Genomic DNA, 22,274 nt, shown 5'->3' with positions numbered 1-22,274 from the left:
AGAGAGAGAGAGAAAAGGAGAGGCACAGGAGAAGGTAAACGGGTCTCAAAGGAAGCTATGCTCCTCCACTGGTACCCTCCGAGGCTTTCCTGAGGTGAAACGCTCGTCAACAGACACAAATGAGATGGGCGAGGCGCTGTCCTCACACATCAAAACCCCCTCAGAAAGCCCGGGCAGGCAAATCCACACCCAAACACACTCCAGCGGCATAAAGCACTTGAGCCCTGCTGCCACTTCCCCTCACTACTTAAGCAGCACCTCCTGCCTTTGTGTTCACGCAGGAAGAAAAGGGCACCGACGAAAACAGGTCGGACAGACCCAGAGCGGATCTCACAACATTTCCTGGGCCGCTGCCTCATTGCTGGAGACAAATCCTTCTAGGCAAATGAGATATCGCTTCTCCCCCCAATCTCTGGGCTAAGGGGAGCATCAGACCTCCCCGTGCACCGCTGTAGGAAAAAAAAAAACGTAAACGAAAGAAAAATCCCTTTCGTCGGCCAGGGATCTAATTGCATCTTGACAATTATGTCAAGATGGTTAACTTCCCCTCTATTTCCCCTCTGACTTTCTCACCGCTGCGCCGTGTGTGTGTGTGTGTGTGTGTGTGTGTGTGTGTGTGTGTGTGTGTGTGTGTGTGTGTGTGTGTGTGTGTGTGTGTGTGTGTGTGCGCGCATGTGTACTCTGAGAACAGCACCGAGAGTGGTGGATAAAATGTGAATCCCCCCTGGAAGGCGAGGCATGGCGAGTTGCTGGAGTGGAAAGGAGACACTCCGGTGTTTTACATCCTCAGACGCACAGAGCCGTCTGAGTTGCCCGCTGTGTGCGGACCACGAGACCGGGGCCCCGGCGTAATTATTTTATTCCGGAATTTCTGCGGAGCGGTAAGAGCATTCGCTTAAAGTGCTGAGCACCTTCATTACCATACCTGTGTCTGAGAGCGTTCTCAATTAGACCTCGATAATCACGTTAAGGAAAAGGTTGCTCTGCAGCCACTAGCCCATCCCCAAAGAAGAGGCTGCCGTTTAATGAGGGAGTCTTAATGAAGTCAACAGGGAATAAGGCAGCCGCCGCCGCCTCATACAGAGGGAAATCAAGGTGCCAGGCTTTTCAAGTCAAAACGGCAGCAGTCAAAAACTGACAAAATGCATGTTGACATGCTTTGAAAATCTTGTTTCATGCTTTCAGACAATGTTTTCCCAAAGTGCTTGTTTGTGTGTGGGTGTGTGTGGGTGAGTGTGTGTGTGTGAGTGTGTGTGTGTGTATGTGTGTGTGTGTGTGTGTGTGTGCGACTGTGGGTGTTTGTGCATGCAGACAGCGCTATGAGCACACTTACGGCTGGAAGGGGATGAAGTGCTGCTTGTCCTCGTCATCCATCTTGCCCGTGATGATGTCCGTCACGTCCATGACTGTGAAGCAAGAACAGGGTCACAGGGTCAGACATGGCCGTGGGATGGATGGATGACCACTATGGACTCAGGAAGAGCGCCATGGTGGAGCCCAAAGGGTGCCCACACTCAGCCACTCAGTTACTGAGGCCTCTCTGGGTTTCTCTAATTCACTCGAATGCATATATGTACTGACATCAGTCTGAGACGAAGAGAAATCAGACGCCCAGCACAAGGGCTGGTGCAAGACCTCCTCATCAAGACGTTTGCTTTTAAGTTGCAGCTGAGGCGCTTCCAAGCCACCAGAGCTCTAATGCAATTAAGATGTCAGCAGAGCCTGGAGACTAGGGAAGACTTTCTCAAAAAATCTTCAGTTCATCCCCCATCCCCCCCCCCCATCCCCTTTTATGAGTGCCTGTGTGTGTGTGTGTGTGTGTGTGTGTGTGTGCGCATGTGTGTGTGTGTGTGTGTGTGTGTGTGTGTGTGTGTGTGATGTGTGTGTGTGTGATGTGTGTGCATGTGTGTGCCCGTGTGTGCTCTCCCAGAGGAGCAGCTCTGGAGCAGGGGGCCCGGAGGAGACGCGAGCCGAGGGAGGTGCAGCGTCTCCATCTCCAGTCAACAGGAGGCTGATGAGCGCTAATGGAGGGGAGCGGCAAGGGTGATGAAACCCAGCGTCTTCTCCTCTTCTCCCTCTCTGCCCCCCTCCCCTTTCTCTCTCCCTCTCTCTCTCATTCACTCACTCACTCACATTAAAGGTGACAGTCCGCTGGCTTTGATTTCTCCTGCCTGACCCACATAAGGCTGCTTTGTAGTGTGCAGGAAGGAAGGAGAGGAGAGGAGAGGAGAGGAGAGGAGAGGAGAGGAGAGGAGAAAAGGAAAAAAGAAACCCAGCTAGACGCATTTCCCCCGTCTCACTTCAAAAACATGTTTGATGTTAAAACCTGATGGATTCCCATCCCTTTTTCTTCTCCCGTCGTCCCATGTCTCACTCTCCCTCCGCATCCACCGCTCTCTCCATCTCGCTTCCCTCCATCTCCTCCGCACTCTCCCCCTTTCCCCTCCATCATTATTTTCTCCTTCCTCTGCCTCTCCTCCATCCCTCCACCCCTCCATCTCCCCCTATCCCCCCCTCTCCTCCCTCCCTCCTCCCGTCCTGCCAGTAGCTCATAAAGCTTCTCAGCAGCCTGTGGGGGTCAACGCGCTCCAGTCTAGAGTTGGCCCCGGTCGTATCCCCCCCCCCCCCCCCCCCATGCCCATTCTAAATCATATCTGCCGGCCGAGGCCTCATCAATCTGGATGCCACCCTCCATCTCCTCAAGTAGGACGGCACAATAAAGTGTCATTCACCCGCCGTGCCCCCGGCCGGCGCCCCGCCAATCTAATTAGTTTACTATAGAACGGGCAGCCGGCCCATCGGGGACAAATCAGCCACTAATTTCTCCGTCTCCTTCAAGTGCGAATCTCTGATTGGGGGCCAACTGTATTTATCAGGGCAGGAGCGAGGCCTGTGGACAAGTGTGCGGCGTCACGAGAGGTAAGGAGGCCTGGAGAGGACTCCGCTGTAATCACAGCACTCCTCTGACCTCAGGTCAGGCCCTGGGAGCGCTGCGCTGATCTAGCAGTGGGAAGCAAAGGATAAACACTTTTGGAAGTCTCGTGCTACACTTCCTGTAATTGGCTAAAGCTGTGATTGGAATGTGTGGCTGCGAGCCGTGCATTGTTAAAAATGCAAAAGAGGCAAAGCAATTCATCGAGAAAAAGGCTTTCGGAGGAGGAAATATTTTTTAAGCAGTAAAATGGGAGCATAGTGTAAATTGCGCTGCAATCTGCTGGCAAATCATTTTGCAATTTCCTTCACTTTAATGGGGGAGGACGGGACAAATCAAGTAGAAGTTGGCGCTTGGATCCCATCAGGACACTTGATCTCTTTTAGCTTGACTACTTTTGACAGAGCAAAAAACACTTTGGAGAAGTTTTGCTTGGACTGGTGAAGGCTGACTGTGACTGTGACTGCACCATATGAGAGAGAGAGAGAGAGCGCTGAACATCCCATCTGATGAAAGGGACTCTCATTTCACAATAGCACGCAGGCTCGACCCTCTGTGATAGCAGCCACCGCTGCAAGCTGAAAAGAGTAGGAATATTTTTGTAGAGACCTCCTCTGGGCAAGTACGGCACTTCCAGAAACAGTTTCTGTCTTATTTAAAAGTGCGGTTTTGATTCCTTTTCTATTAAATGTGCCCCGAAAAGAGATATCTTAATGTGGACATGGAGCCCCAAAGGGCCTCTCCACAGCAAGCCGACTGCACTGCCACCACATTATCACGCTGGTGCTCCTCTCGGAAATGGCTCTGTGAGTCCAATCAGCAGCAAAAAGGGAGCGAAGCGTTTGGGACTGGACCTCAGATGAACAGGAGAGGAGGTGAGCTGAACACACAGAGAAGTCAAGAGAAGCTTCAAAGCTCTGCAAATCACTAGCTAGATTAGTACAGTAGCTTCAAGACTGAACAGACTAGAGCTCCATTAAAAAAAAAAGTGATTCTGCTCTCGGGCTGAAATTGTTTTTCAGGCAAGGGATAATGTATAGAACGCCGGTCATTATCGGAAAATAATTCCCGACAGGATGAACTGAACCCCGACGCGCAGCGGAGGGGTTTTGCTTCGTCCTGAAGGGAATTATTTTCCGATAATGACCAGCGTTCTATACATTATCACGCTTATTATACGGCTACTTGCCAAAACGAGAAAAGAAACTCATCTCAATGTGTCTTTAGCAATGACTTGGCTACCGTTTCGTGGCTTCCGCAACAACTAGCGGAGTGAAACCGTTGCCATTGGCAGCGGTCATTATACCTTCGGAGCGGTCATCTATCAAGAAATAATGACCGGTAGAACGTTGGGAAATCCCATTCAAGTCAATGGAGTGTTCTACTTGCATTGTGAAGAGCCGTATAATAATGAACATTAATGATGGAACAGCCTGACTGGCTTGGTCCGGGTGAGAGCCTAGCGTACCTGCCACTCCAAAGGGCCTGCGCAGGCCTGTGGTCAGCTTCTTGGTGTTGTTGTCCCGCAGCTCCATGCGTCCCACGCGCACAATCTGGCACACAAAGCTGATCTTCTCCCTCTTCAGGTCCTCACTGCCCAGGTCCTGAGGTGGGAACACACGCAAGGAACACACACACACAGAGAGAGAGAGAGAGAGAGAGAAGCTGTAATGAGGCTGGCGTGTGTCTGGTGGAAGTGTTTGCATTGCGGCAGCAGGAGGTGTGAGGGCGAGCGGAGCGGCATTAGAGGGGGTTTGATTGGGCTCTGTGCTGGGCTTGTGTGGGTGAGGCCGTGAGGACGTGCCTGGATGTAGCGCCTTGTTAAGCCCGCGCTGCAACACGGCCGCCGCTGCGCCAGCAATTGATGAATTGATCAGCGTGTTGGGGAGCGAGGATCAACTTTTGCTTGGGCGGCCCTTTTTCCTGGCAAATTGGGTTAAGACTCGCTTTGATTGCGGTGGCTGCTTTTGCGTCCTGCTGGCAATCCAATGGGGAATGCAGCGCCGGGCTTTCTCTCATTTTGCCTTTCTCTCCACCTCATCCCTCCTTCTCTCTCTTCCTCCCTCTCCTATATCTCTCACATCTCTCTACTACAGTACAACAACGCTGACCTTTACTAGGTTTACATCTGCGGGGAGAAGAATGGAAAGTGCTATAGACTTGGCCTCAGTGGAGGTGTAATTCAACCCTCCCACTTAGAGCAACACACACACTCACACTCACACTCACACTCACACTCACACTCACACTCACACACTCACACACTCACACACTCACACACTCACACACTCACACACTCACACACTCACACACTCACACACTCACACACTCACACTCACACTCACACTCACACTCACTCTCACTCTCACTCACACACTCACACACTCACACACTCACACACTCACACACTCACACACTCACACACTCACACACTCACACACACACACACACACACACACACACACACACACACACACACACACACACACACACACAGCACAGCACAGCACAGCACAGCACAGGGGGCCTGTGGTCAGACGTGCTTGGCTCTAGGCTATAATTACTCTGCATTAGCTTGTGTGAGGTGAGTTTGCCTCTAATTGGCTCACTTAAGATTAAGTGATCTGAGCATTATCAGAGAGATGCACACACTCACACTCACACTCACACTCACACTCACACTCACACTCACACTCACACTCACACTCACACTCACACTCACACTCACACTCACACTCACACTCACACACTCACACACTCACACACTCACACACTCACACACTCACACACTCACACTCACACTCACACTCACACTCACACTCTCACTCTCACTCTCACTCACACACTCACACACTCACACACTCACACACTCACACACTCACACACTCACACACACACACACACACACACACACACACACACACACACACACACACACACACACACACACACACAGCACAGCACAGCACAGCACAGCACAGGGGGCCTGTGGTCAGACGTGCTTGGCTCTAGGCTATAATTACTCTGCATTAGCTTGTGTGAGGTGAGTTTGCCTCTAATTGGCTCACTTAAGATTAAGTGATCTGAGCATTATCAGAGAGATGCACACACTCATGAGGATTTATGCAGCATACATGAGACCCACATCAAGATGAATTGTTTTTAATAGAACTATGTGACTTTAGAGCACAAATTGCAGTAATCTGAAAGGTCGGCACTGCTTTAAAAAGAAATGGACGCGCGAGTGTGTGTGAGTGAGTGAGAGTGTGTGTGCGGGCTCAGGCTCATATTAAAGCAGAAAATGCAAACAGCCCTGTAGAAGCCCTCGGCAAATATAGGACCCAGGGGAATTGAAACCTGCATTACAATCATCATCCTGGAGGGGTCCCCACAGATGCTTCATTTACACAAGTCCATGATGAACTATTTCATTTGCAGCAGTCACCTCTATCTCTAACTAGAGACCAGACAGCAAATGGCTGACTGCTGAAAAAAACGCCCCGCTCGTACAGATCTGTTCTGTCGGTCCGTGTTGGCCGCGCTAGAGAGGGAGATTTCCAATGGCCCATTTTGACCAAGCGCTACATTTCTGCTCTGACTTTATCTGGCGTTATCCTCTATTCCTGTCATGCACGGATATTAATGATGGAGCTCTTGGGGGCCCTGCTTGAAATGACCTGCTGGCTTGAGAGATTACGCGAGATGTGCGGCAGGTCGCTATAAAAGATAAGTAGCCAATTCATCAGTGCACTTTACATTTATCATTTTTGTTCATTACACACCTTATGAAAGTAGCACTGCAGCCATCCAATTCATTACTGAAACAGCGCTGTGGAGAACCTGCTCTTTGAGAACGTGACGTGACGTGATGGAATGGACATGGGCCTACTGTTGTCAATTCATCAGCAGTTCATCAACCTGCCACTCACCGCTGCTGCTGATCATCCATCAGTCTCCCAAATGGCTTTTCACACGGCCACAGTAGCAGCCACAGCATATGTTAAAAGCCCACATACACACACATCAGGGTAGAGGGCCCTATGGCCACCACTCCCCTGGGGGAGAGCCATGCAGCAGGGACATGTAGAAACAGGCAGCTGCTGCACACACATACCGTGAACACAGCCCGCAGATTGTGCAGCTGATCCAAGTCCTTGACCAGCCCAGAGCTGGACCACTTGACCAGGTAGTTCTCACTAGAGGACAGGAGGGAGAAAAGGTTATAATCACAAACAGAGAAATGGAAGGAGTGAAACGAGAGCCATAATTGGGGGAGATCTGTGCACGTGTGTGTGTGTGTGTGTGTGTGTGTGTGTGTGTGTCGGGGTGTGAGTGTGTACCTGATGAACTTGGACTCCACGGGGTCGTAGAGGGACATGAGCACCTCGGCGTCCTCTCCGATCTTGCACACCACGTTCTTGAGGGTGACGAACAGGGCGAAGGACGGCGTGGAGGCGAACTTGGCCTGCCTGCTCAGATCCATGTTCTGCTTCTGGGACTGCAGGGAACACCACAGCGCACAGTGATCAGCCTCTCCGTCAGGCATGCTCCAGCACACAACACAGACGGCTAATAAAGCCAGCGGCTGCACTCACTATCGACTTAGAGGGACTTGATGGTCAGACACTAAACTGCTGGTGTCAAGGTGGGAGAAGCTGGAAAAGATGGCAATCAAGCCGAGACTGCTTTTCATTCCTATTGCAATTCACAAGTAAATAACAGGAGATCTTGTGGAATTGTTCTCATATTGATATTTTCAGTACCGGTAAATACATTTGAACGAGTCTTTTTGCATTGAGATGAACAAGATGACTTTTGTGAGGTTTATGGTGGAAGACTCGACCCCATGAGGTCAATACCCTGACGTCTGTCTGTGACGTGTGTTCTAGCTTGAGCGGTGGATCAAGACAAGCCACAGCGCCAGACCACAGCCGTCTTGCTCAGGCGAGGTTTCAATGTCAAGCCGCATGTGAGTGTTCAGCAGTGCAGGAGAGAGGCAGTCAGAGCGTATTTCTGCCCAACATGCACTGAGCCAAGTCCAGCATGAATCACTCTCATTTAGCACTGCACTGCGCCGCATGAAGGAACACACACACACACACACACACACCAACCTTCACCCCAACCTTCACAACACACTTCAAACCGATACAATTACACTTGTGCTAGAGCATGATCATGTTGCTCGTATTCACTGTGTAATAATCCACTAGGAAAACATTACAATTTACATGTGCTTTAATGAAGCCTAATGAAAATATTTCATGTAAGAAAAATAGCAGGGAACAGCAACCAACACTTGGGCTCTCCAAAATAGGAATTTCAGAAAATGAATTCATCATTTGATTCAATCAGGAAATTGCCCTGAACTAATCAAGCTGCTATTTGCTTTGAATCTGGCAAGCAGCTCGGAGCCCCAGCAGCAGCAGCAGTAGCAGCAGCCGCGCTGCCTGATTTGTATTCCTCAATCAGCACTGGCACACAGGCGCAGGGAGACCAGCGGCCACTGCAGTGCTCTGTGCTGGTGCGGAGCGCTGAACTGCACGCCGACTGACCCAGGAGAGACGTACGCGCTTCAGGGAGCGATCCGCATCCGAGAGGTCAACATGTTAAGAAGCAACACCTTGCTCCCACCCCTCTCCACCCTATAATCAGTGTGCTTTGACACACAGCTATGTGCTGTGCAGTGCTGTAGTGGTGTGGTGTCTACATGGTGTGTGTGTGTGTGTGTGTGTGTGTGTGTGTGTGTGTGTGTGTGTGTGTGCAGCCCTGTGTGTTTCCATACACCAGCTCCGTGGTTACCTTCTCCTCCTGGATGCGCTCCTCGATCTGTCTGGAGGCGGCCTCGTGGGCCCGGAACAGGCTGATGGTGCTGGTCAGGTCGGGGTCCAGGATGTTCCCGTCTTTGTTCCTGACCACCAGGTCCAGATCCAGGTACCTGTGGGAATGGGTTTTGGGAGCGAGTCAGACATCACAGGTGGCATCCTGCAAACACACCCTTCCAATCCGCACTCCAAAACCCCCTTGGCTCAGTAACCGGCCACCAGCACCAGCTTCCAGATCTCCGCTGCCATTTTAGAAGTGTGCATAAAGCACTGCAGCAGAGTAGCTGTAGCTGTAGATTCCCACCCAAATCAGTTCAAACAATAATCATTCATTTAAAAGCAATCCAGGAGAGTTTTTGGAATGATGGATGGGCTTTGCACTCCCCCTCATAATGAGCCAGGTGAGTTGGAACAGAGCGGCGCGGTTAAAAAACACGCCGTGTGTGTGTGTGATGAAGGGGCGCGCTGACGGCTGCTGGCTCACTTGTTGCCGTAGTCCATCTTGGAGGTGACTTTCTGCTTGAGCTCCGTCAGCTCGTCCTGCGGGAGCGTGCCGGACAGGATCTGAGAGCGCCACTCGATCAGGTCGTAGATCATGTCGCGCACCGAGTTGAACATCTCGCGCTTGTCTCCCTGTGTGGGCATAAGCAACGCGCACACACACACACACACACACACACACACACACATACATTACACTTGGAAACAAACCCCTAATCAAGCTTCATTAAAGTGTCTGTTTCACTTTGGCAGGCAGTGAAACCATGTCAGAATGTATCACTACAGACAACATGCTAGCACAAGCAGTGCAGAGGGCATTCCAGTGACACCAAATACACACAAACCTACAAACCTGCATCTTGCGTCAAATACTGTACACACATAACCTCCAACTTGCATCAAATATACACATAACCTGCAACTTGCATGAAATACACACATAACTTACATCTTGCCATGGCAGAAAAATCCATATTATGTATAATTCAAAAGTCAATGTCAGTGTTGTGTGCAGTTTTCAAATTACTTTGGTCTTGAGTGTGTGTGTGTGTGCGTGTGTGTGTGTGTGTGTGTGTGTGTGTGTGTCTCACCACATATAGGTCTCTCCATATGGAGGCCCATTCTCGGAGGGTGGTGGTGACCTCCTGCACCAAGGGCAGCTCGTTGGGGATGACCGTCTCTTTCTGGCTGTAGAGGAGCAGGCCCAGACGACAGCGTTATCCTCTACTCATCACCAAGCGCCACCATCCATCCATCCACACCTCACCTCAGCTCACCTGCTCACCCTGCTCATCCATCAGTCAAGTCAAGCATCCACCTACTCATCCAGCTGCCCATTCAAAGGCACATTAGCCTTGTCCCCAGTCCTCCCTGCACCATCTATCTCCACATCCACCCAAATATTGATCCATCCATCCACACTAATCCACAAATCACTCTATGAATTTATTCTGCTGCTCGTCCATCCGTGCATCCATCTATTTCTGACACCGTCAATGCATCCTGTAATTTACCTTTCTACCTGTCAATCCCTCTCTCCCCCCATTCTGGTAATCTACATCTGAAGGGTGTCTCAAAAGCATGTTGTGATTTCACATCAGCGCCAATTAAAATCATGCCGTTCACTCAGAAATGAAATACCCACATAGGCGCGCATACTTTTCCCCCGCTCAATGTAAATCACGCTGATCTACGGTCTTTCATGTGGCACAGAACGCTGCTTAAATCTCTGCCCAGGCCTGAGACGGCTGCCCGGGAAACGCAACTCCAATTAATCCCACACTGGGCACTAATTTGGCATCGCTTCCCTTGAAATGCAAGAGCCCATGTGAAACTATTTTTGTCAAGGAAAAAGAAAAAAAAAACGACCCTTTCATATAACAGCGGGTGAAAAATGATGTTCTCTTTTAGGGAAAGGAGTTTCTTCCTCAAGGACAGTGCCTTTCATAATGCATTTTGCTTATTCAAAGATGTGGCCATCAGATGAAAGCAAAGGGCCATCTGTGGCTGCGTGAGTGTGGATCCACCACGCTCAAGGACGCCATTCAGGGCCCAGTAAGATGAAACTCCACCGGCAAGGTCGCCTGGTGAATGAGACGCACCGCAGTGCGTGGCACCGTTTTTAAGTCAGGTGTTTGCGCTCAAGCACGCTGGCAGAGACCGGGGGAGAGGAGCTCCTCGGCCAGCATGCGGCGGCCAGAACACAGAGTTCCAGCTGGGCCTGCAGGAGAGTGGGCCGCGGCCCATCAGAGCTGCACGCTGACCATCTGCTCCGAGAGGCCCCGTCCAGCCTCCCCTCCGCTACACCGCCCCGCCCCGCCCCACCGCTCGGCCACTACAAAGCCACAGCCCAGGGATCAGCTGGCCAAACCCACCGAGTTCCCAGACTATGGAAGCAGTTGAGAAGGGGCCACAATACTCACCCATTGCCCTCCACTGTGGCTTCTTTCAGGTGAATGTAGCACGCAGGGAATATGCCCTGTGTAAGAGACAGAAACAACTTCGACACGTTAGCCACTTTACATAACAGAGCAGTGCTGGCAGTTTTTTATGACTTTTTATTTATATACAATGTGGAAGTCATAAAACTCAACAGTGAAGCACAGAGCGCAGTGCTGGGAAATGTGATTTTCTATGGCTCTCTCAGTCTGTAATAATGACACAGTGGAGATCGACTTACCTTTTTGGACTTCCTTCTCAGCCTGTTTCCCCTGTACCATCCTACAACAGCACATGAAATTGCATTAGCAAAAAATAATACCTTGTGCTATGAAGAGGGAGGCTCAACGGCTCAACGAAAGAGATATTTTATGATTTTGTGTGTGTGTGTGTGTGTGTGTGTAATACATGCTTTCGTCTTCAGGCTTTCTGGGACAAAATAACTCACACATTTAGAGGCAAATAAATACACTACACCTGCCCCCCGACAAACTGCAGGCATTTCCAACGCTCTCATTTGCAGTGGGGGGCTGAGGGAGGTGTGGAAATGGATGCGTTCAGCACAGCTTGGTCCCAAAATGCCACAGCGCTGTGACAAAACGCTGACATTATGCTGAATGACAAAATAATAATGCCCAATACTGCTTGGCGTCGGCCCTTCGGGGAGCGGCGCCATCAGTTCAAATGAGCGGCAGGCGCGTGTGTGTGTGTGTGTGTGTGTGTGTCCTCACCTTCATACGTCTCCAGTATGTGCACCGTATCCCCAATCTGCAGAGACAGCTCCTCCTCACTGCGGGCATCGTAGTTATAGATCGCTGGGGGGGGAGGAGAGACAGAAATCGATGAGAGGAGAAGAGAGGGAGAGGACATTTCTTTCCACACACACACACACACACACACACACACACACACAGCCCCCTCCCAAAAAAAGCCATGGAGGCTTCCACCAGAGACGCCTGCAAAGTGCACTCAGTTGATAATGCACTGGAGGATTAGAGGAGTGTGAGTTCACAGGGAGTGTTGAGCCATTGCACTGGAGCTCGCAGGACACTGGCCACATCAACACTACAGGAGAAAGGATGACCTTGTCCACTACAGTGCGTCTAGACCTATGGGCCCTGGACTTGTGCCAGAGAGGCCCCCTAACACCAACCACCCCACAGTCTGACATGATCGGGCCCTGGGTCAAACAAGTTTCAGAACGGCTGGCCTAAAATACAACAGAAAAATGTAAAAACTAAACAAACATCTTCTGAATTATGTACAGCTATCACCTAACAAAATGAAACATTCAGGCTTAAAAAGTGAATAGTAAACAGTGTTTTAGTGGTGTGCTAACCAGTGCTTAATTTGAGCCGGAACAAGCCGGAACAAGATCCGGAACCTCCGACGTTGGATCCGGCAGCTATTCAAGGAGATCCGGAATCTGGCCTTACTTTCCTTCTCAAACTATGTTGAAATCGCATCTTTCACAGCCCAATTTTAAAATTTTCCCAGGGGAAAAACCCCCGGACCCCCCGAAAAATGGAAGGGTCAGCCGAGGTATAGCCCCTTATCTTTTGACGCCTGGTGCTGTCGCATTTGTAGAACATAAGAATTTGTGGTTGCAAAGGACAGGCTATGAAACGTCTTGCCCTCAACCGTACACCGCGCTAATGACATATTTAGCAGTCAAAATCCAAAACATGTATAGCAGGGAGAAATCGTTGGACATTCTTCATTATTTTGTTATTCAGCACCCCTGGTCAAAAAGAGGTTCCCGCGCGCCTGGTTCGTTCGGACCTTTTGGCCGCGGTCAACACTGTCCCCATCTCAAGTGCATGAGCGGGGTTTTTCGCAGATTAACTAGATTTGCGCAGCAAATAGAGCATCTCTTTTCCCCTCTACCATCTCCTCACAACTCTCTATTGGCCTTGTCGGCCCACCGGTTCAATCCCACTCCCTACGTGAAATCATGGATTGCCAAAGGACATATCTGCACGGGATCTGAGGAGTAGGGAAATAGAGGCAGGTGTTTATCTATGGATACTGTATGGGCTGTTTTGGACAAATAAGATATATGTGTAAGTAAAGTGAAGTCTTAATTATTCTCTGCTGGTACTCTCAATATATTGTGTTGCGTTAACGTGTGTTTGGAGAGTTAACGGGCGAACTTTGAGTGAGTAGCCTATTGTGTGCTTGTTTGGAGTTCATCCTTTTACTCTGAGCGTTGTCGGTTGTGGTTAAAATAACCTTGGCTAGCTTACTGTCTTGCAGTGTTGGTGAAAAAAAGCCTTAAACATGCGAATCTGCACTCTGTCTCCGCACTCGGTAACTGGTTTAATTGTAGGCAAGTGCACACAGAATCCTTGTGCGTCGTCGTCCCGCGTACCCTTTATTTATTTATTTATTTATTTATTTATTTATTAATTTATTAATTTTTGAGTCGCCGGATCCACCCATCATCTGCGTTCCGGCACCTCCCACTTTACAAATTAAGCACTGGTGCTAACTAATTATGTTCGAATCAAAATACTGCAGCAAAAATACTCCACTACCACAAAACTGCAAATGTGCCTTTTAGCTTTTCACATTGGTGATCACCTCTGTATAAATGACAACATATGCACACTGTTCTCAGCAATCTGTCTAACAGCACCAAGGTCACAGGCTTGTGATAACTGAGCTGGCTTCATCGGTGTGTGTGTGTGTGTGTGTGTGTCGGTGTCTGTGTGTCTGTGTGTGTGTGTGCATAGGGAGTGTGTTTAACAACCCGTCACATTACCACCAAGAGACTAGGCTCAATACAGCGAGTCCATTCAAACACGCAAACACACACTAAATCACCGATACACACACACCCGCACGTCACAGCGACCTCCTCAGTGACAGCAAAGCATCACTTACAACCTCACGGAGGGCCACAGGGACAACAGTGAACAGGAGGCAAGGGAGAGATAGAGACACAGAGAGAGAGAGAGAGAGAGAGAGAGAGAGAGAGAGAGAGAGAGAGAGAGAGAGAGAGAGAGAGGCCAGCAGGCAGACAGAGCCAATAACAAAGATGGAGGGAGCAAAAAAGAGAGAGAGAGGAGAGCAAACACCTGTGGGGCTTAATTAGGTGATGTCAGAGAGGTCCCTGTGTGTCTGTCTGTGTGCATGAATGTGTGGGGAGGTGTAGAAAGGTGTTTGTGTGTGCGTGTGTGCGTGTGTGTGTGTGTTTGCGCACGTATGTGTGTGTGTGTGTGTCCTGCTGGTGGGGCTGGTCTCCGTCACTGTGGCTGGGAGCAGGTGAATGACAGCATAATTAAAAACGCTCCCTCTCGGCGTGATGCCTCACTTCAGACGCCGAGCAGCACAAGAGTATTTAAGCAAATCCACCGCTCTCTGCCTCTCTTCATTAGCCTCACTCATCTCACACCCCACGTCACAGTCCCACTCTCACTGGAGCACACGCACAGAGAGAGAATATCAGAGAGAGAGAGAGAGACTGAATCACAGAGAGAGAGGGGGGGGGGGGGTGGGGGGGTTGTCATTGGGTACGAAAATGTCACAACTGCACCACACATCAGAATCTAGAAATTAAGTCGAAAAGAAATGAACATAACATTAAGCCGACCTCATGTCAAATAATAACAGACACACCTGAACAGTTGGAGAGAGCAAAGGAGAGAGAGGGTGGGGGATTACCAGAGCAGCCCCAACATAAAGAGATCAAAACTGTTTAAACAGCCAAATGGCCTCAAATCCTTGAAACAAGCAACCCTTCTCACTTGGCCGCTCACGTCCACAAGAATGACCAGTTGACCAATTCAGTTCAATTGAGCTGAGCTCACTTCCTGCTAAGCCGCTGCAATGATATTTGTGTAAAGGCTGCCCAGGCCAGAGAGGTAATGGACTCTAGTCCCTCATGGCACCGTCCAGAAGGCTTTTTCTCTGGATTACTGACGAGATGTAATCTCCACGGAGACCGGAGGTCATTACAGACAGGTCACCTGTACGCCCGGAGTGTGTGTGGTCTTCTACACAATCACAGCACAAGCAATCACTGGACAAGTCATCCAGCATGAGTTGCATCATAAGTCCCTTTCCCACCAGAGCGAGACATCCGGATGTCAAACGGATATCAAACGGGTGGCTGTATGTGGGAACGCAAAACTCGGGTATTTTCTTACCCGGAACTCACCCTACTAGCCCCCTAGTACTACCAGAGACACTTATATATGAGGAGACACTGCACTGGAAAAATCGCCCATTGAAAAGCATGGGGTAACTTCGTAACGCGAAAGATGGCGGTTGTTTACACCGGTTGGCTATGGTTTGCACGTCCCGCCTCTTCCAGTGCCGTTGCTCCAATCATTTGGCCGATCCTTGGCGGTCACGCTTTTTGAAAGCTGCGTCGTGAAGAACAGAGCATGCGCAGTCCAAAATTACCAGTAAGAAAAAGGCTTTTAAAGCGTTCATTTGATACAAAACCACCAAACCTTTTCAGCGATTTTAGTCAGATTTTCATCGCGATTTCAAACATGTGATTTTTATGTCTCTTACACCTCGGAACACGGACATCCAGCTCTCTCCCCATTCATTTAGATAGAGCCTGGTCTTGTTCCGGTCAAAGTCGCTGCCCGACCCCATGGCCAATATGGCTGCCGAGTGACGTGACTTGCTTTAAAAAGACTTTGGTACTACTTCTAGATGTTACCAAGGGGGCAGCGAACGTTCTGAGAGTGTAGACAGTATGGCGGCCGCCATGCTAACGAGAAGACCGTGGCTAGCTGGCCATTCCATAGAATCCTATGGGGCGTAAGCGCCACTTTGACATCAAATGACGTTACAGCTGAAGCGTTATAAGCCTTTATATGAACATTTTCTATTGTCGGGGTACATACTACATTGTGAAATTGACATAATAATCTCGTAACTGTTTTATCGGCGGAGTAATTAACGTTTTTCGAAAGTCAATGCTAAAGTGTTAAAGGCGCATGCGTCCAGCGAGAGTAAAGCGTCGCCATAGGTCAGACTACGTGTCTACGTCACATGTACGACATCTGAGCCTGCGCAGGAGACCTATGACGGAATAAGAAGACCTAAAAAAACCGTTGAAATTTGCTTCCTCGGTCTCTGCTGCCGTCTACGTGATAGCTCTGTCCATATCTTTTACTGTCTATGGATGTTACCCGGGTGCGCTTAGGTGGGAACGCAGCCGGCACAGTTCTGGGTAGAGATGGGGGGCGTACCGATGACGTATAGAAATGCGCCCTTGCAGCCTGCTTGCAGCGCGAGGCAGAAAGTACAAATTGCCATGGTAACGATAAACATTGCCCTACGAGTATGAACACAGACGAGAACACCGGAGTACAGAAAACAGTGACATTTTGTTGTGTACGTACAATAAAAATTTAAACTGCAATCACGTTGTTGTGTTTGTTGCAGGACAGGCAGGATTATCCTTGCAAACGTGAATAGCTTGAAGTGTTGTCGATTAGCTTGCAACTAGCTGTTTATTACAATGGTTAGCAATTAACAGCTAATAGTTAACGTCGCTGTTATTTAGCATTGTTGGAGTTGGGAAGGAGCCTCAGACCTCTGTGTGCTGTTCATATTGTCCAGGTGTGTCATTATTTTCTATTAATTTGTTATGTTGGATGTTTATACCAGAGAGGGCTGAAGTAGAGCTTTGTTTATAGCCTAGTGGTCCTGGCGTTAGCTATTTTTCCCTCTATGCTAGCTCCCGCTGACTAGCGAGCTAACTACTTCTGTTGTTTCATGATGTTTTGGATCTGATGTAAGTTCGCATCATCCAGGCAACACAGCACAACAACGCATTTATTTAGCATCATCTCCCTCCCCCTGCACAAGCTGACATTGCCCCACCCCTCGCGGCTCCTACTCGGGTCTAGTGTGAACACAATTACCCGTATATCACTCGGACATAAAGCGCATGTGGGAAACGTCCGTGTCGTGCCTCCACCCGGGTAAATATGTCCGGGTAACTTCTAGAAGTTATGTGGGAAAGGGACTTTAGTGTGTGTGTGTGTGTGTGTGTGTGTGTCAACACTAAGCACCCTTAAAGGCCTTCATCAATCTGCGTTGACTGGCCGGTGTGGGGGATTGGCGGGGCAGGGAGCAGGGAGCAGGGCCAAGGTGAGGCTGTGTAGGGGCCTGGGGGAGCCGTGAGCCACTGATGGATGTGGTGTGGAGACAGCAGCTGCCCTTTCTCCAAGCTCATCACCACCACCATCACCATCACCATGCAGCTGAACCAGCCACCAGCACGCCTGCACCAGGAGAAACAGCTCCAAACACACACACACACACAGCTGGCATCCCATTCTTCTGGTCTCCATATTGAACAATGATGATGTGTTAATATTCTACGTGTGTGTGAGAGAGAAAGAGGGAGAGAGAGAAGGAGGGAGGGAGGGAAAGAGAGTGAGTGTGTTAGTGTGTGCGCGTATGTGTTTGTGTGTGTGTGTAAATGCTTTAATAATAACAACATAAACTGTTTAGGTCCATGGGCTAAGAACTGGCATCATCCCAGCTGGATGAAACTGCATCTCCAACAATTTGGCATCCATCACTTGGTGACCTTGCCATTTTTCCGGGCGGCGTTTCGGGGAGAAGTAATCACATCACTTCCGTCGACCGTCTGCTTCACTCCAGCCACACGCCCAAACGGACCTGATCCAACCTCACCCACACACACACACACCTCTCTCTCTCTCTTGTTCTCTCCCTCTCTTTCACTCTCTCTCTCTCTCTCCCTCTCTCTGTGTGAGGCTGCAGCGGTGCTGTGCTATTTTGTTTTCCAGAACAATCCAGCGGGCGGCGGTGAATGGACCAGAGAGGGGACTGGAACAATGGTGGAGGGAAATGAGCTCGGCGGTGACACGCCGCCACACAAAGAGAACCTCTGGCAAGGAAAAAAAAGCTGCGTGTGTTTGTATGGGCACGGGAGGAGGGGGGGGCAGGGGGGGGGGTTGTGGAGGCCAGGGGGACTCCATGTTTTGAACAGGAGGCCATTATTCCATTACAGCGTCATTAAAGGGGGCACCATTAGATAAGAGCCCCATCACACCCACGGACAGCTTCTCTCTCTGCAGGTCACTCTCTCGCAGGCGGCCAGCACGGCTAATGCCCATCATCAGGACACTATGGAGGCCGCTATGGCTACAGCCGCTAATGGCCACATAAGAGCCGCGCAAAGTTCAGCAGAGGAGAAAAACAAACAAATCAATCAAATGTGAGGAGGAATGTGTGGCCCACACGGGGCATTTCCAATAGAGCCAGCTGAGCTCACACTTCCAGATCAATCCAAACCGCTGCTCCTCATCCATCAGTGCCACGGAGGTATTATATAGAACTGGAGAGGGAGGGAGGGAGGACTGACCCCACTCATTCTAATGGCCCATGCTAGGATAGAGCTACCTCAGCCCAAAAAGTTTGAAGCTCAGCGCAATCATCTTTTTCAAAATAGCATTTCACGGGCTCGTTTCCAACAGCGTCTAGAGTTAGTAAATTAGACGCCACCTTAAAGATGGAGACGACGTGGGCTGTGTCTCAAACCGCCTACTTGCACACTTCAAATACTTAGTTGAAGTATAAAGTGCAGATAACGCAAACACTGAAAGTACACAGATGACATCTTAATAATGGTCAAAAAGTACAGTGTGGAACAATGGACACTACTCATACTAAACGGGCGCCAATGGACGTCACTTCTGGTAAGTGTTTAAAAGTGCTCCTTTTGGGACAATACTAACCATCTGAAATTGGGCCCAACGGAAGTAAGTGCTCAGCTCACTAGCAGAGTACTAGCATGGAATGTCATCAGTCCAGATTGGTGGTCTAACTGACAATTTCCTGCTGGGAGGATCAACCACACAGCATAGTTTGGCATAATTGGACATACTTGTGGCCATCAGAAATGTGGCACCCAATTAGCTTGTTTGTAAAAATGCCAGAGGTGAGCGCAAGTCGGGCAACATCTTTAAAGATGGTGGTGGCCAGCTGGGATCCTAACTAGCTGAAGCTAACTCTCCAAATCCTAACCCCCAGATCCATGCAGCCCTGACACTGCTCATCAAATCACCCAACGCACAAGCACCACAATCACACACCAGGCCATCACCTTTCCCCATGTCCCAGACAGTGCAGTGAAACATATGGGCCATGTCTCTTCGCTCACTCCTGCCTGTCCCCACGCCTTGTGTTCGTCATAGCTCCCCATGCACTGCTTATTTGGATGTTGGCCATGTCGTGTTAACCATGTGGCATCATATCCGTCTCATGTGTTCATGTTCCCCCTCTGTGCGTGCATCAAGAGGTCACTATATGTGTGTGTGTGTGTGTGTGTGTGTGTGTGTGTGTGTGTGTGTGTGTGTGTGTGTGTGTGTGTGTGTGTGTGTGTGTGTGTGTGTGAGGGAATGTCTCATTAAAACAAATCCAGCTGTATTTCACACAGACTCCACCACCTCAGCGCCAACGCATGGGGGGTTAACCGGCAACAACATATGCAAATCAATTCCCATCCTGTGCGATTCGCAGGCCCGTCCGCCGAAGCCGTCCAATTATGAAATAAACATCAGAGCGCTGAAGCCAGCACAGAGGAGTCCCCTGAGCGGAATGCAAATGTTTTCTTGGGTAATGAAAACTGAGGGTAAAAAATGAGAGGAGTGAGAAATGAGGGTGGTGGGAGGGGGAGAGAGAGAGAGAGGGAGGGAGGGAGTGAGTGAGTGAGTGAGAGAGGAACAGAAAAAGGGATGCAGGAGTGGGAGGAGGGAGGAGGGAGGAGGAGAAAAGTGTGAGTGAGAGATGGGAGGGAGGAGCGAGAGCCAAGAGTAGGACAGAAGGGCAGAGGAGGAGAGGCGGCCAGGAAGAGAGACGGAGGGGCAGGAAGAGGGAACGCACATTTACACAGGCCTAATTATAAACAGCACGTGAGGAGGACACAGGTCTCATCTCCAGCAGGAGGAGGAGGAGGAGGAGGAGGAGGAGGAGGAAGAGGAGGCGGAGGAGGAGGAGGAAGAAAGACCGGAAGGAGGGGAAGCCCCTCCACTTAGCCACTATTCACCACAGCCAGCATTAAAGCCCCAACACCATGATTGTAATTCCATACCCTGGCTCACTAATAACCTGCGCTAATCCACACTGGCTACAGCATATTATTATATCCTCAAGAGAGAAGGAGAGAGATGGAGAGGGGAGAGAGAACAAAGAGAGAGAGAGAGAGAGAGAGAGGGAGGGAGAGAGCGAGAGGGGAGGAAAAAATCTAAAAAAAATAATAGCACACTGGAGGAAGTAATCGACTGCCGAAGCCATCGACTCTCTCCCTGCAGAGAGATGAGGTGTGTGTGTGTGTGTGTGTGTGTGTGTGTGTGCGTGTGTGAGAGAGGGAGATCACTGTGGGGAGCAGAGGATGCTGTGGAGCTATTCTCTGGCTGTGTGAATGGAGCTCTTTGAGGAGGACACCCCGTCTTCACTGCAGCCAGTCTGGGAGAGCCAAGAGTGCTAGACTCCAGCCCAGTAACCTCCAACACACACACACACACACACACACACACACACACACACACACACACACACACACACACACACACACACACACACACACACACACACACACACACACACACACACACACACACACACACACACACACACACACAGAGAGAGAGAGAGACCGAGAGCACAGAAACAGACAGAGACAGCCACAGTACAGTGTGATTGAGACATTTACATCCTGTTCTCAAAAACAGGCACTCCTATCCAAAAAGGATGTGATTCAACAGTTATCCATTCATGAGACGTTTGTTTAATCTTGGGATTTTGTCACATGTATCCAAATTGAATTTTTTCCTACACAGCTGTGATGCAGCAGTCATAGCATTTACTTTTTGAATGAAGACACGCAGACTTTTGTATTGGCAAAGAAAACTATTAGTCCTTATTAGTTCTACCGTTGGTCCATTTATGCTGAAGTCGAAGACGTGACTGGACACAAGCCTGCATATTTCTACTGACCCTTCGTAGACAGACACGAAGCTAAAGTAAATATTGAGCCTGATATGTCCAGACTAATCCATACAACTGCTCACAAGAGTCTCATTTCCATATTGGACTGACTAGTTCCATACGAGTACAGGCAGCCAGTCTTCAGGACACACACACAGGGTGGAGAGGGCCACAGAGCCAGACAGAGTGATGGAACAGCCAATAGAAACAGACGGAGTGAGAGAAGGAGAAGCACTGGCCCGCTCACCGTAGTGACGGAGGAGAAGTTCTCTGAAGCTCATGAAGATGAAATGAGATGGAGTTCCTAACAGTGGGACATGGGGAGGAGGGGGTGAAGCAGAGGCCATTAGCCGACTCCAGCGCTTCAGAGGAGTGGGTGTTCTCCTCTGCATGCTGGGCCGGCTGCCTGAGATGGCCCAATGAATGCAGATCTGCGCTGAGAACACAGTGAGCAGGAGAAGGCAAACGCTCCCCAGCGGCGCCTAAGGAGACACAAATCTTAAGCACATTTGACTTTCAAAGTCTGCAAAGATGTGCCAGAGCGATGGAGTACACTGTGACAATACAACTCAGGTGGGCCCAGTGACAGGATTCTCATTTCACCCTCTCACTCACACACACACACACACACACACACACACACACACACACACACACACACACACACACACACACACACACACACACACACACACACACACACACACACACACACACACACACACACACACACACACACACACACACACACACACACACACACACACACACACACACACACACACACCACCTTGGAGAGACAAGGGTACAGATACAGTGTACGCTCCCAATCCCATCAAGCATTCACCCCTCTCAGTGAGATGTGGGTGAGTGAACAATGACAGGACATGCTTCAAATCCAAACATGACATCCATAAACACGCGCACACGCGCGCACGCACGCAAACAGAGAGCGGCGCCGCTAAGCGGTGGCACTGACTGCTATTGTCAACGGCTGCTGAATAATGCAATGGAACACGGTGAGCAGCTTCGGCTGGATCATTGAGCTGTAATTGTGCTCCATCTGGGACGGCGCGCGGATGTGATGG

The 22,274-nt window shown here is 49.8% G+C and overlaps 1 protein-coding gene across 2 annotated transcripts in view; it reads right to left on the bottom strand.

Annotated features, from left to right (window-relative positions):
* Positions 1 to 22,274, bottom strand: part of dock1 (dedicator of cytokinesis 1) — a 215,155-nt gene that overhangs the window by 177,409 nt on the left and 15,472 nt on the right. Inside the window, exons 2-11 of one of the 2 annotated variants that reach the window (XM_062525877.1) lie at positions 11,928 to 12,011; positions 11,438 to 11,478; positions 11,181 to 11,257; positions 9,849 to 9,945; positions 9,242 to 9,390; positions 8,735 to 8,870; positions 7,273 to 7,430; positions 7,047 to 7,128; positions 4,401 to 4,536; positions 1,334 to 1,406 (exon numbers count right to left, since the gene is read on the bottom strand). In XM_062525877.1, the coding sequence (XP_062381861.1) occupies positions 1,334 to 1,406; positions 4,401 to 4,536; positions 7,047 to 7,128; positions 7,273 to 7,430; positions 8,735 to 8,870; positions 9,242 to 9,390; positions 9,849 to 9,945; positions 11,181 to 11,257; positions 11,438 to 11,478; positions 11,928 to 12,011 (1,033 nt within the window). The remainder of the gene's footprint in view (positions 1 to 1,333; positions 1,407 to 4,400; positions 4,537 to 7,046; positions 7,129 to 7,272; positions 7,431 to 8,734; positions 8,871 to 9,241; positions 9,391 to 9,848; positions 9,946 to 11,180; positions 11,258 to 11,437; positions 11,479 to 11,927; positions 12,012 to 22,274) is intronic. The other variant, XM_062525878.1, reaches the window with a different exon arrangement.

Source organism: Sardina pilchardus, chromosome 22 (genome assembly GCF_963854185.1).
Source record: "Sardina pilchardus chromosome 22, fSarPil1.1, whole genome shotgun sequence".
Taxonomy (NCBI): Eukaryota; Metazoa; Chordata; class Actinopteri; order Clupeiformes; family Clupeidae; genus Sardina; species Sardina pilchardus.
This window is presented reverse-complemented; position numbering and strand designations above follow the sequence as displayed.